This window comes from Sarcophilus harrisii, chromosome 3 (genome assembly GCF_902635505.1).
Source record: "Sarcophilus harrisii chromosome 3, mSarHar1.11, whole genome shotgun sequence".
NCBI classification, from domain to species: Eukaryota; Metazoa; Chordata; class Mammalia; order Dasyuromorphia; family Dasyuridae; genus Sarcophilus; species Sarcophilus harrisii.
In genome coordinates this window covers 3,712,946-3,731,858 of record NC_045428.1, presented here as the reverse complement: position 1 = coordinate 3,731,858, position 18,913 = coordinate 3,712,946, and the positions used below count along the sequence as shown (strand labels likewise).

Sequence of the window (18,913 nt, the reverse complement as noted above, 5' to 3'; positions counted from 1 at the left end):
CATCTAAGCTAGCCCACAGAGTGTATTTTATTTCTTTGTAAACATCTGGTTCCCAAACATTTAGTCAAAATGTGTCAGCAGAACTTCAGCTGAGCTTGGAGGACCAGCAAGGCATCCAGGAGCTAGTACCCAACCTTAATGAAGGTAGGTGAAGGGGCTTGGGTTTGAGTCTGCAATGGGGGGTGGCAGAAGGGTACCAGGGCAGAGGCAACTGCCCTAAATGGGCCTAGTAACATGGGCAGTGTGGCAGGATCCAAAGCGGGAAGATGTTTAAAGGCCCCTAGAACCACAGGCTGATCAGAACTTCCCAGCCAGGCCCGAGTCTTTATAACACAAAAGAATCTGTTATGTCTGCCGGCACAAGATCTGTGATGAAAGCAAAACAAACAACTAAATGAGAATGAGATTCTCTCAGTGCACCAAGCTTTCATGTTTTCTGCTTTGGAGAGATTTTTCTTTCTTTGGGGGGATTATAGGGGAGATTTTTCTATTTGCCTCAAGGATAAATAGCTTACTGGCTATTTATATAAATTATTCTATTTATATATATATTTATTTATTATTTATTATAATATTTATTTATATAATAATTTATTATTTATTATAATATTTATATATAAATAGCTTACTGGGTTTCCACTGAAGTCCTCCTCTTAGACCACATGATGGATGGGGGTAATCCTGGAAGCACGGCTCTCCCGGGGCCAAACCCCACCCTAAAGAGCCTCTACACACAGGCCCAGGGAGATGCTAAAACTGCCTTTTGAGGGAGGATGTTCCCAGCTCAGCTTGGAGCCACTAAGCCCAGAAGGTGAGCCACCACTGCGAGCTGTTCTTGTTTTCTGGACACTGTAGAGCATGAAACATCTACCCAGAGGCATTAGGACCACCTGCTCAGGCCAGTCCTTTCAGTCTCAAAGGTTATTCTCAGGGTGCGCCATAGCCTTTGCCTTGATGCTTCATGGGATCTGTGTTCTGTCCCTGTCCATATTCCCATTATTGGTAAAGGTCTCACCCTCCAGGGTGTCTTTGTTTCACCCAGTGAGCCCCCGGGTCTTCCTTTAGACCTTGACACATTTCCCAGGGGCCAATAGGGCCCTCTCCATTGCTTCTCCCTCACCCCTATGGGCCGCCCTCCTTCTCTCGTATCCCCCATACTGACAGCTCTCGTAGCATAAAGTGAACAATCAGGTCAGAAACCATTGAGGAAAGGTGCAGGGGTGGGGGGGGGGTGTAGAAGAGACTAAGGATGCAAGATGGAGGCAATGAATATTGCTGGCCTTTCCAAGGCCTTCAAGCCTGTTTCTAAATGACGGTAATATGGACTTATTGCTGTTCTGTGCCAAGTTAAAGAGCTTACACTGCACATTACCAGGCTCAAGCAATGCTAAAGAACAGTCACAGATCTGAGACATCATTTAGATATGTGGCTTAAAGGCCCATAAACAGGATACCTGCTCACAGGGCCAGAGCCGGAAACAAATGTTCTCACCTTCCCGAGGGAAGCTGTAGTCTGTGCTGTCCCGTAAGTGTCAGAAGTAAGACCTGAAGCCATGACGCCCAAGCAGGTGTTTGTGCTACTATCCCAGAGGACTAGAAATTTGGCTTTCTGATCAATCCAGCCCCTCCCCTAATGGCAGGGCCCTGAGGAGCAGGCCAGGCATTTTTATTAGACACCAAGGGAGTCAAAAGCAAAGCTAGTCTGCCAGATTCACGAGCTCTTCATTTGGGGTTCCACGGCCCTGAACTCCAAACCGCACGAGTTACTCATTAAAATGGCAAAAAGCTTGTGCTATTTCCCTGGTGAGTTTCGAAACGGCACCAGTTTGTCTAGGTTAGAAATCCCCTTGATTAATCTTTTTCAAAAAAAGAGTTCCAAGTTCAATCCAGATGGAAATGTTTTCCTGATGAATTAGCCTTGTTCTAAAATCCATGTGTAAGAAGCAAAACGGAGACCGTGGCCCAAACCAGGGGGGAAACAAGGGGTGGAGAATGGCTCTACAAAGTAGAAATCAAGCTCCCTCTAGAACTGATCAGAAATAGAAGGGAATATGAGCTGGGTCAGAATTTCCAAGGAGAACAGAAAACAAATATATCTGTGTGTAAATATTATATATATATATATTATATATACACACACACACCTGAAAATATGATATACAGATGTGTACATAATATTGCAATGTGTGTAAATATGTATCATAAATGTATATATTCATGTATATTGCTGCTTATACACACATGCGTACATATGTAGTGTGTGTTTCATGGAATAAAAACAAATCAGAGAAAGTATCTCTTTATCTTTTGCTTATGTTCCTATCATTTCTAATGAATCTGGGGGCTCTGAAGTGGATATATTTTCCCAACCTCTATATAAGTTGATAGGAAATCAATTATTTCTGAAGTCCTTTTTCCCGAGATGCATTTCTCAAATTAGGGAATTCTAAAGCTGAAAGAGACCTTTGGAGACCATCTCCTCCCCCCTCTCATTGTTCAATGGGGAAACTGAGGCTCCTGACACAATATGTCTAATATCGCATGAGTAGGGAGGGTGTGAGCCAGAACTGTGAGATCTTTGCCTCGTACCAGGCTGCCTTTGTACATAGAGAATCGAAGGATCCCAGGATGTCAGGGAGGTGCCTCCGCAGCCATCCCACTGAGCCAACGTAAGTGGGCAAAGCTCCCTTCTGCGTCACACCCAAGCCGGCCTCCCCATCTGTGAATTGGGGAGGACAGCAGCATTGCCTGCGGCACGACATGGTGCTCAGCATCCAAGGAAGCAACACTCCCAGAGCAGTCAGGGCAGCTGGGGTCATTGTTCGATGGCCAGTCAGTCCCTGCTTGCAGACTGCTTGTAGCAGCAAACTCTACCTGCTGCAGCTGCCCCTTTCGTGATGGAAGCTGGGTCTCCCCAATGGGAGCCCCCACTGGGGCTGAGGTGGGGGAGGTGGGGAAAAGGTCTTCCTCTTCTCCAGATGAAACCATTGGCCTCTATTCCCTGGCTCTCATCCCTCTAGGGACAGGAGAAACCAGTTGTTTATCATTATTGAGGTGAATAAGTAATCAATACTCACCATAAATGTTATAAACAATTGATCATATTAAGAATGACTAATACTTAAACAGTGATTTAAGCATTACTAAGTGACTTATTCATATAATCTCATCTGATCCTCTGGAACCCATTCAACCGTCCCTAACCACAGAGCTCTGAGGTATCTGAAGCAGGAGCCAAAGGAAGTTCCCCTAGCTTTGTGTGCCACCCACTAGGCTACCGGGCTGCCTCAAAGCTAAATCTTCTTCAACAAGAGAACTTCAAAAATGGAAGAAAACTATCACAGTCCCGACTCGATCTTCTCCTGGGCAGCCACACTGCCTTCCACTCATTGCTATGGTCTGGTTTCTAGCCCCCTCGCTATCCCCTTTGGGTGTGTTATGAATGAAGGAGACTGAGACAGAGAAAAAGCGATTGGGTCAGAGTTATGTTGTTAATAACTGTTTGAGGCAGGATTTGAACTCAGGTCATTCTCATTCCAACAGTATTTTAGCTACTTTACCACTTTTTTACTGAATAATAAAAAATTTTGGAGCCACCAGCTGGTCTCAGTGTCTGTCTGTCTCTCTCATTCTGTATCTCTTTTTCCGTCTCTCTCTCTGCCTCTGTGTGTGTGTGTGGGGGGGGGGGGAAGGGTGTCTCTCTCTCACTGTCTCTCATTCTCTCTCACTGTGTCTCTCTGACTCTCTTTCTCAGTCTCTTTTTCTGTGTGTCTCCTTCCCTCCATTTTTTCCTCCCTCCTTTCCATTCTATCTCTACCTCTCTCATTCTTGGTGAATCTGTGTCTCTGTGTGTCTGTCTCAGTGTCTGTCTCTCTTATTCTGTGTCTCTTTTTCTGGCTGTCTCTCTGCCTGTGTGTGTGTGTGATTCTCTCTCACTGTCTCTCTCTGCTTCTCTCACTCTCACTCTCCCTGTCTCTCTCACTCTCTCTGTCTCTTTCTCAGTCTCTTTTTCTGTGTGTCTCCTTCCCTCCATTTTTTCCACCCTCTCTTCCATTCTCTCTCTGCCTCTCTCATTCTCGGTGAATCTGTGTCTCTGTGTGTCTCTCTCCATGATACCTCAAGGTATCAGACGATTTAGGTGCCGGTGGAAAATCCCAGTTCCCAACCGTGGATGTGCCTGCAGCCCTCCCTGAAGGCTTGTAGGTCCAGGACATGGGACTTTGCCAAGGAGCCATATTTAAAACTTTGAATGGGTACGATTTAACTCCATGGGTAGAGAAAGTTTTAAACCCCAGAAACAAAATGTTTGCTGCTGTGGCCGAGCCCTGGGCTTGGGAGTCAGGGGACGAGCTTCTCCTTCAGATTCTTCCACTAACTGCTCTTGTGACTCTCTCATTTGGGGATTGCCTCTGTCTCCTCATCTGTACAGTGGGTATGGGGGAAAGGGACAGTGGGTAGTGTGGGTGATATCTGCCCAGTCCTATCCCTTCCACCTGACATTTTGTGTTTGTATAAAACCAGCTTCCCATGGCTCTCCCGTATCCCTCCACTCCCCCCAAAAAAACCAAGCAGCCAGACCCTTACTTTGTCAAAACAAACAAGGTTGATTTGGCCACACATGTTGATTCTCTGTGGGGAGATGCAGAAGATTTTCTTTCTCTTCAGCCTCTTCTGAGCATAAAAAATCCCTGTGGTCAAGGCCGCTGGCAACACGGGAGGAACCGAGACAGTGAGAAGGAGCAATGACATCGTCACGGTGTCTCTGGCGGAAGTCTGAAGGGAGAAATGGCACATGAGCACGGCACAGCAATGGGCCAAAGTCCCCCCCAGGACAAGAGAGTGCCCCAGGCTCCATTCAGGAAGCCAGCTCCACCTAGGACTCGGTCCTACGTTACTAGGGTGTCCTGGGGAGCCGAGATCATCCTCCCCAGTGAGGGGTGAATGAGGATGGAGAGCTCAGTGGGGCGGGGGGCTCCGTTCTGGGTGGGTCTAAGTATGGCAGGCGCCACACGCGTCAGGGCTCAAGTGGCCCCCACAAGACCGGGCCAAGCCAATGTGGAGACACTAAGAGACACCGACTTCCTGGTTCTCCTGCCCCTAGCCTGCTGTTTTTGGCTCCAGCTGCCCACAGGGAGAGGCTGGTTCAGTCCGGTTGGTACTGGCACATGCCCCCAGCGGTTGGCCACCACACTGGGCAGAAAGCCAAGAGCTTGCAGGAACCATCGCTCTCCCTCTCCTTCCCCATGTCAGAAAAACTGGGAAATGCTCAGGTTACGCTGAGAGTGCCAAGCCCTCGCTGCTGAAGGCCATCCCGGCTTCCCAGACTCCCGGCTCAGCTCGGAGGCCAGCCAGTGCGGCCCCCTTTATTTTAAAAGGGATGGAACCGAGGTCTGGGGAGCTCCTATAGGCCACAGTCAGTCAGCTTTGGAGGCTGGATTTGACCCATCCACCTGCTTCACAGACTGTGCTGCTGCAGCCCCCTACTCCCTGGAGTCTGAAAGCCTCCTCTATTCTTCAGTCAAACAAGAATCCCCATGATTTCCTTGAAGACTCCCAGTGGGGAGAACCCCCCCTCCAGGCCCCCATCCTACTCCAGAGAAGTCATCAGGAAAGAAGTTTCCCCTTAAATTGAATCTAATTCTGCCTCTTTGTGACTTCTCTTTGGCTCACGAAGGCCTTACAAATAACTTGAATGGAGCCATCCACCATCTTTGTCCCTCCTCCCAGCCCAACCTGAACCTTCTTCCTCCAGGACAAACACGTCCTGCTGTCCACCCTGCTGTCCACACATTGAGTCAAGTCTTTCCTTTGACAAGCTCCAGTCATGTGTCCAATCAAGAGTAGAGCTCGCTATTGTCCCCACCTCTAGCATCTCTTCAGTCTACTTGAACGAATGATCATTTATTTGGCACTTACTATATACCATGTACTGTGCTAAATTCTGAGGAATATAATTGGAGACAATCTCTGACCTCCATCCTAGAGATCCAGAAGGATGTTGAAATTAAACTTTAAATGCTGAGATTTCTAGGGAACACTGAATCTCAGGAAAGTCAGGATTGGACACAGAATTTATTCCCAATTCGAGCACTTAAGAGATGTGTTCTGGGTATTGATTGTGACAAAGCATGGCGGTCCACCTGATTTGTGCCAATGGGTTCCTGCGTGTGAGCATGCTGACTGGGGGCTGGTGGGAGCAGGGCTGTCCTGCTGGTCTGCGGCTGGATCCAGAGGGAGTCAAAGTGCCCCCCGGATACTCACCCCATGGTACATGTAGACACCAAAGGAGTAGAAGAAGCCTACAACGCCCAGAAAAGCGAGAAAGACGATGAACTTGAAGGCGTCATTATAGAGTTTGAAATTGAGGGGTCTCGGGTAGAGGATGGATCTCACCAAGTCACCTTTGGCAGTGTTGAAACCTAAATAAGAACAGCCACAAGTTGGACCTGTCGGGTTTTCTCACACCAGGCGCCATCCTCCCTCTACCGCTGTACAAGCCAGGATTGTCTAAGGTGACATTCAAGGGGGCCCAGGGGACAATGAGCATTTGCTCAGCTCCTACTTTGTGCTAGACCCTATGCTGGGCTTAGACAAAGGCTAAAATGGCAAACAGCCTTTGTCCTCACAAAGCTCACTATGGGACTTGCCCTGTGACGAATCAGTCCCCCTGGACAATGGGATTCTGGTGAAGATGATGGCATCAGGGTCCAGAGAGGGGCCTGGCACTCCCCCATATGCCCCTGCAATGACCAATTATGGATCAAGAAATCCTGAGAGAAAGCCAGAAGCTTGTTCATCCACTCCAGAAGCAGAGATGGGGAGGGAGCATCCCAGCAGGTGAGCAGAAGTCTGCTTGGGGGAATGACTACAAGTCCACGGGAGGGAAGGATGCCAGCCACGGAACCTGCAGATTTCTATTAAGATCCCAGTCCACTAAGAAGTCCTGCACACACATCCATCCATATACACAAATGTCTATCTGTTTGCTATTAATGGCTACTGACTGGGCACGTCTTTCCCGCTCTATGCTTGTGTGCAGGAGCGTGTTGGAGCTGTCCAGTCGTCACATTTTCAGTGTGAACAATGATGCCCTGAAAACCGGCAAATCATCAAATCAACCTTTTTCGTTATTATTCTGTTGCTTTCTAAGCTTAAAAAAGTGATGGAGAAAATGTTAATAATGCAAGTTAAACTTATAGTATGCCAAGCATATGTTCTGGGGCTTTTTATTAGAGAGCTGGATACTAAATGTACACCCCTGCTTCTATGTGTGAGCACATAGGGATGTGTGAGTGAGCATGGAGGGGAGGGCATTAAGGTACATTAAAATATTGAAGAATTTTTTTTTTTTTAATTAGAGAACAAGAGAACAAATGAAAGCTATTGTTTGCCTTTGTTTTTGTTTTTGCAAGCGACCATTCAAACCTCCCACCACCTATTGTGAGTCAGCATTTTTAAGGTGAAAATTCACACCTCAAAAAGGGGAGGGGGGGGAATGTTAATTCATCATGTCTCTTGATTGTCTCAGATCATGTGCTCCCTGTCTATGTTCTCAGCAGCCACGATGGCAACACAAAAAGGGGCCTTAGACCAGCTCATGTGATTGCGAAAGGGGTAGACACGAGGCCCAACTGTCACAGGCAGCTTTGGCTTAGGAAACCTAGGAAGTTTTGTTGTTTCTAGATACCTGATGGATTGACAGGTAGAGAAAGACACAAGTGAAAATGGATGGATGGATGGATGGATGGATAGATGATGGATTGATAGATAGATGGATAGGTGAAGACAAGGATAAATGGATGGATGAAAGAGTGAACAGATGGATGGAAAAATAAATAGATATAGATGGACAAATGGATGAATAGATGAATACATAGATGGATGGATGGATGAATAGATGAATACATGGATGGATGGATGAATAGATGAATACATGGATGGATGAATAGATGAATACATGGATAGCTAGATGGATAGATCTTTAGATACATGGATAAATGGATAAACACATGGATGAATGGATGGATGCTTGGATAGATAGATAAGTAAATATAAATGGACAAATGAATGAATAGATGAATATGGATGGATGGATAGATAGGTAGGTAGGTAGATAGATAAATGGATGGATGATTAGATGCATAGATATACATAAACACACACATACACATGCATATGCACATGATAGCTAGTGAACAGCAGAACTAGTGACTATATATGCATACATATACATATATACATATGGCTTCAGTGACAGACTTGGGAAGCTCTACTGTTCACTAGCTACTATAAATATATACATATATATACATATGTACACAATACATAAAAGTATATGTGTGTAAATGTACATATATTATATATATATATATATATATATACATAGAGAGAGAGGGATATAACTAAAAGGTAGCTAGTGAACAACAGAGCCTGCCATGCCTGTGCCTAAAACTGTGTGTGTATAAATGTGTCTTTGCAAAAAATACAAATGGAACCATGAAGAGCCATACATGACCGAAAACATGGAACACCAATAACCTGTGTACACACTATGCATATATAGATATACACATCTATGCACATAGATTTAGGTCCAAGCACACACGTACTGTATGTATTTAAGGAAAAGCTTTGGACATTATCACATGATAGTCAGTAATCCTCCTTCTAATTACTGAAGGATGATTCAGAAAAGGCCTCGGGCAGGCCAGTTGTGCATTATCATGTTTAAAAGAATCTGAGAGGCTTCCACATGGAGGAAGAAAGTTGCTGTTCACTCATTTCACTTTTGTCTCACTCTCCATGCTCCTTTAAGGTTTTCTTGGCAAAGGTACTAAAGGGATTTGTCCTTTCCTTCCCCAGCTCATTTTACAGATGGGGAAACGGAGGCAAATGGAGTCAAGCGTCATGCCCAGGGTCACACAATTAGGAAGTGTCTGAAGCTGGCTTTGAACCTATGAAGATGAATCCTGCCAACTTCCCACCTGGTGCTCTGTGCACTCTGGCACTCCTAGTGGCTCCATGGGAAAGAATTGTGCTTTTTCTATTTGGTTCCTGAGGGCTGATCTATGCAGGAAAATGATGGCAGATACAACTAGACAGACTGGAAAATACACTTCCCATCTCCTCTGGAACTTCCCCCATCCTCTCTCCCTGGGGGGCTCTAGGCAGAGTCTGACTGACCACTCATCAGGGATGTTACAGATCAGACCTAGTTTAACTGGGATGGGACAAGGTGGTCTCTGAGAGTCTCTCACTCGGACAGTTTATGGTTCTAAACTGGGGGGGGGAACCCCTTCTAGGCACAATAGGGATGAGCATCTAGATGGTGCTTTCAGGCTGTAAAGGGTTCTCCATGCATTATCTCATCACAGTCCTCCGAGATAAGGATTATTATTATTCCCACTTTACAGGTAAGGAAACTGAGACTGGAGCCATTTTGTGGCTAGGCCAGGGTCACACAGCTAGCCAGTGTCTGAGGGGAGGTTCAAATGCACCCCCAAGCTGCCAGTTACTTGACGACTGCTCCCTAGTTTGGCCTGGCGCCACACCTGTGACCCGTGCATAACAGGAATTTTAATCTGCCTTTTAAAGGGAGACGGGGGAGGGGGGTAGGCGCCCACTACCACTGGTCTGGAGGTCCCAGCAGGACCCAGACAAAGACCTGCCTCCTGGCTGGAGGCCAGCCTCTTCTCTGCCATCCCTCATTTGACAAGGAAAACCCCACCCTGCAGGTTCATGTGGAAAAGCACTGATGGGGGGCAGGCTCGCTGGGGGGGGGGGCTGATGTCAGTTTGCCCTCTCTGCCTCCCCCGCCCCCTCTGCCCATTTAGAGACCCATTTGTGAAGCCTCTGCCCGAGCCATGATCTCGGACCCTCCTCAATCTAGGGACACATTAATGGGGTATCTTCCCCTCGGGGGACCCTGCTTACGGTCGGCCATCCAAGCTGGGCAAAGTAGTGGCCGCTACAGGGGAAACGGGACCCGGCCCGGGGGGCCACATGGGATCCCCAGCCCAGAAGCGCTCGACGCCTCGCGGCCCCTCACCTGTTTGGAGGACAACTGCCCGGACGGGGCCCGGGCCTGCCTGCTTGGTCTGGATGACTTCAGTCCCGCAGAAGAGGACGTGGCGCCGGTAATCCTCCAGGCTGTGCGACTTCCAAGGCAGGGTGCTCTCCACCCGGGGCAATGGTGTCTTGGTGACTGGGATGCTCTCCCCTGGGGAGGACAGTTCTGTGTCAGCGCCCACCGCCCTGGCGCTTCCCAAACAGCTCCCGATGCCCCATCCTCCTTGGGACCGACCCCGTTTGTCAGGCACCCCTGAATGCCCCTCACTCGGGAGCCGGCCCTCGGGTGCCCGGGCCCAACCCGCTCCCAACCCGCTCCCGTCCCACCTGTGTAGCTGCCGCTTTTCTGCTCTGTGAGTTATCACGTTAATAGATGGAGTTGCACCCACAGTGATCATCTGATCTCCTGCCCCCAGCCTTGGCCCGGGACGTCCCCCTCCTCTGGAGGTGGCCCATTTCCCCCAATCCTTACAATTCCTGCCTCCTTCAAAGTGCAAGCTTCAGCTCCAGGTCTTTCTGTCCCCCCCACCCGTGCTTGGGGCTCCTTCTCCCTCTGGAAGAATCTTTGGTTACTTTGTGAATGGTCTGGATGGCGTTTTCTGGAGAAAGTTTCACTCCCCACGTCTGGGAAGGAGTAGAAATATCTCCTCTCTCTGTATCTGTCAGTCAGTCCCTGCCCTCAAGAAGCTTGCATTCTATTGGCTGAAACCACCCAACAGTGCCCAGGGGACTGGCCAACGATCCTAGCCCTCAGGAGCACTCTGAGCGTTCTGCTGATAAAATCCAGAGGAAACTGGAGAACATACATGGGGCAGTGGGCTCTGCTCTGGGGTCCCCGGACCCATGACAAAGAGGAGCCTTTCCATCAGCCAGAACGGGGTGCCCTCACTAGTCAGTGTCGCCCTTGGTCTGGCTCCTCCTTCCTTGGCAGTGGTCCGGTAAGAAAGACCCCTGGAAGCCGTGGAAGGAGAGATCTCTCCAGTGAGAGAGGAAGTCACCTGCAGGAAGCTAGGCTTGAAGACTGGAGGACCTGGATTCAAACACTTACTAGTGTGAGGCCCTGGCAAGGGGCTTCTATAATCTCTTCCAGCCTCACTTGCTCACCTGCAAAATGGGGGCAATAACACCTACCCCGTTGGCTCATTGTGGAAATGAAAGAAAATGGCGATATCAAGTACCCTGGTGACCAAAAAGAACAATACGATTCTCGCTATATTGTTATTAAATCCCGAGTGACCTGACCCGCCCCACCCAGCAGGGATGGACAACCAGACTCAGCCAGCCCTTGGCCAGGCTACATTGGCAAGAGCAAATATCATTCGCAAAGTGTTTTAAATCCGAGCCCACTTTCCCCAGGGATTGGGGGGGGTAGAAAAGGTGTCGGGGGGGGGGGACCCTGTGTACTTTGGTGCTTGTTACATGTTTAAAAACTCCTATTTTTAAAGTGGGATCAGAAAGGGTCACTTAAAGACCCATAGCTAGTAAATATACGAGGCAGAATTTGAATTCCAGTCCTTCTGACCTCAAGTCCAGCGACTTCCTTGTGCCATGGCTGCACTTCAGTAAGGACGACCATGGCGCCTGTTCCCTGACGCCCTCCTCTGGGCTCTTGTCTTGGCAAGGAGCACCTAGCCTGCTCAATGACCAAGTAGATATAAGATAATGAGCCGATATGAGGCTTTTCTGAGTATGGTCAGGTACTGGCGGAGAGCCGGACTGCCTGTCTATTATCTAAGGAAGAGCTTCCTCAGTGAGCCCCACCACCAGAACGTTGGCCACCACATAACTTCTTGAGCCTCCAAGTGACATCTCCCAAGTGACAATTGGGCTGGGACTCCAAGTAGTTATTAAACTCTATACTACCATCTTCAGGATGCTGGGCTAGACCCAATGTTACAGCTTCTGGATGCTGGGCTAGACCCAATGTCACAGCTTCTGGATGCTGGGCTAGACCCAATGTCACAGCTTCTGGGTGGCTGGTTCTGGATGCTGGGCTAGACCCAATGTCACAGCTTCTGGATGCTGGGCTAGACCCAATGTCACAGCTTCTGGATGCTGGGCTAGACCCAATGTCACAGCTTCTGGATGCTGGGCTAGACCCAATGTCACAGCTTCTGGATGCTGGGCTAGACCCGATGTTACGTCTTCTGGATGCTGGGCTAGACCCGATGTTACGTCTTCTGGATGCTGGGCTAGACCCGATGTTACAGCTTCTGGATGCTGGGCTAGACTCGATGTTACATCTTCTGGATGCTGGGCTAGACCCAATATTTCATCTTCTAGATGCCGGGCTAGACCCAATATTACATCTTCTAGATACTGAGCTAAGTGTCTCAAGAGTACTCATGCTAGCAAAATCCCTTCACTTTGTTGAGAACCTGGCCCATTTCTAGTTCATCTACATCACTCCTGGGGGGTGCCCAAAGAAGAAGTATTGCTCTGAAATCTTGCTTGAATCCCAAAGCCAGTCCAAAGATCTGTTCTCTTTCCTCCTTTCTGAAAACCCTTGGAAGTTCCATGGAAATACGGAGGGAGAAGAGAAGGGGCAGGTCAAGAGGAAGAACCCAGGTCAGTCTTTTCTATCACATCCTTCTTCCTACAGTGCTGTCCACCCTCCCCAGCAGAAAGGCCCATTTTTCTGGGTGGTCTTCTCATACAGAAGTTGCTGTAAGTTAGTGAAGTGGCCTTTTAGCTCTCAGTGACGGGGGGGGGGGGGGGGGGGGGGGGGGCGGGTGGGGGGCGGGGGGGGGGGGGGGGGGGGGGGGGGGGGGGGGGGAAGTTATCCCTGGGTCTGAGACTGTGCTGGGTACTATGGCAACCTTCTCGGTGAAGGATGTGATATCTATGCAAATCTTCCCCATTATCATTACAAGGTCATTAGATTTCAGCACATTTCAGGGATAGTTTGTAATTATACTCAGCATATTTCTGTTTACTGCTTTTCCTTCCTCAGTTTTAAATTAAACAGATCCATTTTTAATGGAAAATCTGCTTGGGTTGAACCATTTAGGAATAGATAATAAACATCCTTTTCTCTCTGGGTGATATAAACAAAGTCTTTGAACAGCATCTCTGCTATCTTTAGACCATTTGTAAACAAAAAAATCAACAGTTTGTAAGCAGAAAAAAGACAAAGTGCTTCGACATCAATGGTTTGTCTCTCATTAAGATATGCCAGCGTTTGGAAATTACTTCTCCCAAGGACTGTGAGAAAAGGCTTCACAGTGGGTGCCTCAGCAATCTGGCCAGTTCATTGGTCTCCTCGGGGCGAGGATGGAGGGCAGACGGTCTCTGTTTAAAACATTTTAACCCTAACCCTAAATTCGTGCCTCCCAACTGGCCAAAAGAGGTGAGATAATCTCCAATCCTTGGGGGGGGGGGCATAAAAGGAAATTGGTGACCCAGCAGAATCCTGAGCAGCCCAACCCCAGTTTAGGAATTGATGTCCTGTTGTTTCAAAGAGGGTCAGGAAGTAGCACTCCCTGTCAGAAAAAGAAAACTCGGGAAAGGCAACTTAGTTTACTAAAAAAAAATAAAATAAAATAAGCATGTGCTTACCATATAAAGGTGGGAAACTCTTATTGCTGTTGAAGGTGAGGATGCAAATGACTGTTATAACCTTCTACACTTGGGTGTTTTATCTTGGCACAAAGGCTTCCTGGGAGGCTCAAAGGGAATAGAAGAGGAGCTCAGCCTGCAGCTGGTTCAGCTGAATAGAAGGGTTGCTGGGCCAGCCCTGGAAACACAGGGTGTCGGCCATCTGCAGCTTGGCCTGGAGGTGTTGGCAGGGCCACAGAACCAGAGCAATCCTGGCTACATCCAAACCATGGAGCTTTTTCCTAAAGTGAGGAGGGCTCTCGCAGAATCACCAAAAGGAACCTCAGAAAAAAATTGAATCCAAACTGGATCTGAACTGTGATCCTCTTGACAACATCATTTTACAGAGGTTAAAACTGAGGCACATGGAAGTTAAAAATAATTTGTCTAGTGTAACACAGCTAGTAATTGTCAGATTATATTGGGACTCAGGCTTTCTGAGTCTATGCCCAATGCCCTAACCACTGTGCCACCAGCTGCTTTGATGGGAGGAAACTGAATAATTTCTCAGAGAGAGGAAAGTAGAGGAATTTGGGAGAATCAGAGGCTGCCTCGATGTGGCCAAGTAGCTTCCAGATTTTGGAAGATGGAAGTGGATGCAAGCTACAAGCTGAGAAGAAGGGGGAACATTCAGCGCACAGTAAAAATTTATTAAATGCTTATTGACTGACCAGCTGGCCCATGCACTGGGGAGCAAAAACAAACAGGAAATAGTGCCTGACTTCAAGGAGCTTACATTCTACTAGAATGAAATAAGAGGTGCCCAGATCAATTGTGGTACCAGAGAAACCAAGGCAAGCAGAGATTGGTTTTTAATCTTTAATGTGGAGTTGAAGCTAGCTGACCACATGGGAATCTTGTCCAAAACTTCGGTCCAGATCAACCGAGGTAGGGAACTTGTATGGGGTTTTAGCCAACTGGGGTTTGCAAACAGAATATATAACCTGAGTATACAGTCTTATAGGGGAAACAAAAGCAAATAAGGGGGCGTGAGATCACTGGGAAGATAAGCCATAATTGCAGGAAAGGATCATAACTTCATCCAGACAGGACGGGGGGCAAGATAAGAAGGTCAAGATAACAAGATCAAGCACCTGGAGTCTATGACTCAATGGTAAATAAAGTGGTTGGAGCTTCAAGGTTTTTCCTGGGCTTTTTTTTTTTTAAACTCAATTTTCCAGTCCTAATGCCAAGGAAGAGGGGGTGGCTGTGGATTATTATTCAGGGTTCAACAGAATGAATGTGAAAGTCATCAAGTAAATTAGTGGGGAGAAGGAGGGCCATTCCCAGGTAATGCTTCCTTTCCTATCAGCAGTTTGGCTTCCACAGAACATCCTGACTCCCCCACATGGGCCGATCCCCTGAAATCTCATCACTATGAGACCCGGGCCATTGATGCTCAATCCCCAAGCATCGTCAATCACTCTCCCCTTGGATAGCCACCTTTAGGATGGAAAAGTCCTCTTCCCAAGGCCTTCCTTCAGAGAGGCAACATAATGGCATTCTGGGCCACTCCATGGTCCAACACCTTCTCTGTTGGGTTCCACTGCCCAGACCTTAATTCCCATGCAGAGAACTCCCTACTGCTTCCCTGGGTGATCTTTCCCATCAGATGGCAAGCTCTCTAAGGTCAGGGACTGTCTTTTTCCTGATTTATATCCCCAGCACTTAGCAAGATGCCCGGCATCTGGAAGCTGCTTCGGATGTTTGCTTTTAATTTAAATTAATTGAATTCCTCTGTTGGGCAGATTGAATTATTCTAAATGGCATCCTATTCAGGTTCCCGACTTCTGGGGAATCCTATTTTTTCCCTCTTCAGTTTCAAGTGGGCTTTCCTCTTCCACATCAGCCCATGCTGACGCTGCCCATGTTTGGTGGGAATCATCTGATTATGAGATGTGTGTACATATACATGGAAGCCATTTCTTTTTAACCACTTTTTCAGCTGGCAAGAAAGTTATCAAGTACATTTTCTCCCTCCCACCTTTTCCCACTCAAATAGGGAGGAAGAAAGGGAGGAGGGAGGGAGGAAGGAAAGAAGGGAGGGAGGAAGGGAAGAGGAGAAAAGGAAGAAGGCTCATGTCATTTAAGCATAGTTAAATAACTATGAGTCCAAGACATAATGGACACTTTCAACCATATCCTCATCCTCTTCCTCTACCTCCTTCCCCCAGGGAAACCTGTCCTTGGAATACTGGGTCCTGGTAGATGAGCTCTCACCTTATCTTATCCAGAACCAGACCTTCCCCCTCCCTGCCTGCCAACAGTCCTTCCCTCCTTCCCAAGTCCCCTTTATGTATCGGGGTTCCCAGGTAGACGGCAGCTTCCTTCAGGGGGTTCCTTCTATTTGTGTCTGCGGGGTCTGGCCCATTACCCTGCAAAAGTAAGCACTTAATACGTGCTTTGTCATTCATTCATTCATTCTTTCATCCCAAAAGGCATTATAGTGGAAGGAGCATTTTTTTTGGTGATATGGGTCAGAATCTCAACTCCATTCATCCCATTCAACAAACATTCATGACCCCTTACAATGTGCTAGACTTCTGGGAGCCAAAACCAAAACTGAAGCCCTCTCCAGCCTCGGGGAGCTCATACTCTGATATAATACAATCCAACAAACAATCATTAAATACCTAGTCTACTCCAGGCTTTCTGCTGTAATCTGAGAACAGAAGATAAAAAGGACCTCAGCCTAACCTACTGAAACTCCCATTGAGATAGAGACCTCTCACACTTACAAAGCCTCCTCGTTCACAATAGCCCCACAGACATCATCCCCATTTGCATCGCATAACCTTGAAGCAATTACTTTTGCTTTTCCAAGCCTCAGTTTCCTCAGCTGTATAACGGGAATGCTGGTTGTCCATTTTCAAAGAGGATCAAAATGACATCACTGTGTTAGAGTCCAGTTAGTGTGAGAATGATAGTAGTTACAGTGCCTACCTCAGAGGATTGTTGTGGGGACAGAGGGAGATAATAGAAGCAGAGAGCTTTATAAATCTCGACAATGAGCATCTTTTTTTTTGCTGAGGCAATTCCAGTTAAGTGACTTGGCCAGGATCATAGAGATAGGAAGTATTAAGAGTCTGAAACGACATTTGAACTCAGGTCCTCCTGACTTCAGGGGTGGTGCTCTATCTGCTGCACCACCTAGCTGCCCCAATGAGCATTTGTTAAATGCATTTATTAAATTTATTGCCAGAGCTACACTATGTAAATCTACCTGTGTTCTGTATTCCATGAAATCAAGGATTTCATTTTGGGGGTTACCATCACCCCAGAACTGATTTCAAGCTCTCTCTGTTGTTGTCCTTCCTTCTCAAAGAATTTGTGCTAAACACGTATATAAATGCTTTCTGTCTCTCTGTCTGTCTGTCTTTCTCTGTCTGTCTCTTTTGCTCTTTCTTTGTCTCTCTCTCTTTCTCTCTGTCTCTGTCTGTCTCATACACACACACACACACACACACACACACACACACACACCCCTGTCTTGAAGCAAGAAAAGGAAGGTAACACCTCATTGCAGTAAGGGAGAATGTTCACAACTTCTGTCTGAACAACATGACCCTGACCAGAGAAACTAGCCTCAAGTGCTGGTGCTCAAAGTGTGGTAATGATTGGAGGTGGCAACGGGCCCCAGGAGATCAGAGAACTTTGTTTTCACTTCATTTCACACCAGCCTCTTGCACCAAGATGATTGGGTCCCTCACCTTCCTGAGCACCCTTTGGGAAGTACTCCAGATTGCTCCCACCCTTTCCAAGTTTTCCATGATTCTATAGAAATGGGGGGTCAAGAACTGGAGAGGGTCAGCAGGCCTATGCCCAAATTGGTTCACCATCTCCCTAATAATTGTAAAGAGAGATTTGGTTAAAAAAAATCAGGATAATCTTTCTGGAGACGCCGACAACCGAAACAAGACGTTTGAACTATACTATTTATCCCTCAATAATGAATTAAAGACATACTTGAGTTAACTCCCTCAGTGCAATCATTTCTGCTCTTTATAACTGCTTCCACAAGTACTTCGGTGCTAGTAAAATATCCCAACCATTTACAATTTGGGGGATGCTGATGAGCACATGAGGCTGTTTGCAATTCTGTGTTCCTAAGTATCTCACGGACACTGAAATGTCAGCGTATGGTGGTGCATTAACCCCGGAGGGATATGACGAAGGGAGCTAGTGTGGCAACACTGGCCTAAAAGGTCGATGAAGTGGGCACTCGGCTAATAAATGGAGACTGTAAAGCTTCTCTTCCGCCTGGCCGCGAGTATTCATTCACAGTTTGGGCGTTCAGTGGAGCACAAAGAACCAAACCAGGCCAGGGTTGGCCAGGGCCCGGTGAGCACTGATCCCCCAGAGTCTGCTCAGACAGCCCTCGTGGGCCACTCTACCATCACCCCTTTCTTGCCAAATGGACTGAGGCGCCCTGAAGCCAGTGACCCCGCTGGGAGCTCCTTTGCAGCCCCTGAAGTAGCTCACACATCCCAGGCGTCCAGACAAAATTCGGGGAGATCGCCGGCATCGAGCTACAAGGAAGATGTGGGAAGGAAAGAGAAGGCCCTGACTCTCCCAGCGGTACCTGTCAGCATCCCCTCGTTGACGATGCAGCTTCCATCAATCAAGACAGCGTCACACGGTAAGGAAAACTTGCCCTGCAGAACGAGGATATCTCCGGGTACCAAGAGACGGGACTCGAGTTCCTGCAGACCTGGGCAAGAAAGAGTGGAAATCATCCGCGTGGATGAGGGACTGTTTCTTTCTCTTTTCAAGCTACAAGAGCAGCCCTGCGCTTGTCTCCTTCCCTTCTTCTCCAACCACCTGTTCTTCTGCAGAAACCCCTCCCTTGATCATTCCATCCCCCATTATCTGACATCTTTTCTTCCTCTTGCGGCAAAAACTTCTAGAAAAGCCATCTCCGGTCCCCACCTCCTCTTGCTCTCTTCACTCACTTCTTAGCTTCCTATAGTTCAGCCTATAGTGGCTGAGGGAACCTCATAGTTCCACTGAAGCTGCTCTCTCCCAAGCTACCAAGGATCTCTTAGGGGCTGGATCCAATGACCTTTTTTTTCTTTAGTCTCCTTGAGATCTCTACAGTCTTTGACAAGGTCAATAACCTGCTCCTCCAAGACACTCTCCTCTCTAGAATTTGGGGACCTCCCTCTCTTGCCATCGGACCTCTCCTTTCCGGGATCCAAATCCAAGTATGCCATGACCATCACTATGGATGCCCCAGAGACGTCTGTCC

General features: G+C 47.6%; 1 protein-coding gene across 1 annotated transcript in view; it reads right to left on the bottom strand.

Annotated features, from left to right (window-relative positions):
- ATP13A5 (ATPase 13A5) overlaps window positions 1-18,913 on the bottom strand; it is a 98,151-nt gene that overhangs the window by 41,611 nt on the left and 37,627 nt on the right. The window contains exons 9-12 of the mRNA XM_031957399.1: window positions 18,248-18,376; window positions 10,049-10,219; window positions 6,262-6,419; window positions 4,585-4,773 (exon numbers count right to left, since the gene is read on the bottom strand). Of these exons, the coding sequence (XP_031813259.1) occupies window positions 4,585-4,773; window positions 6,262-6,419; window positions 10,049-10,219; window positions 18,248-18,376 (647 nt within the window). The remainder of the gene's footprint in view (window positions 1-4,584; window positions 4,774-6,261; window positions 6,420-10,048; window positions 10,220-18,247; window positions 18,377-18,913) is intronic.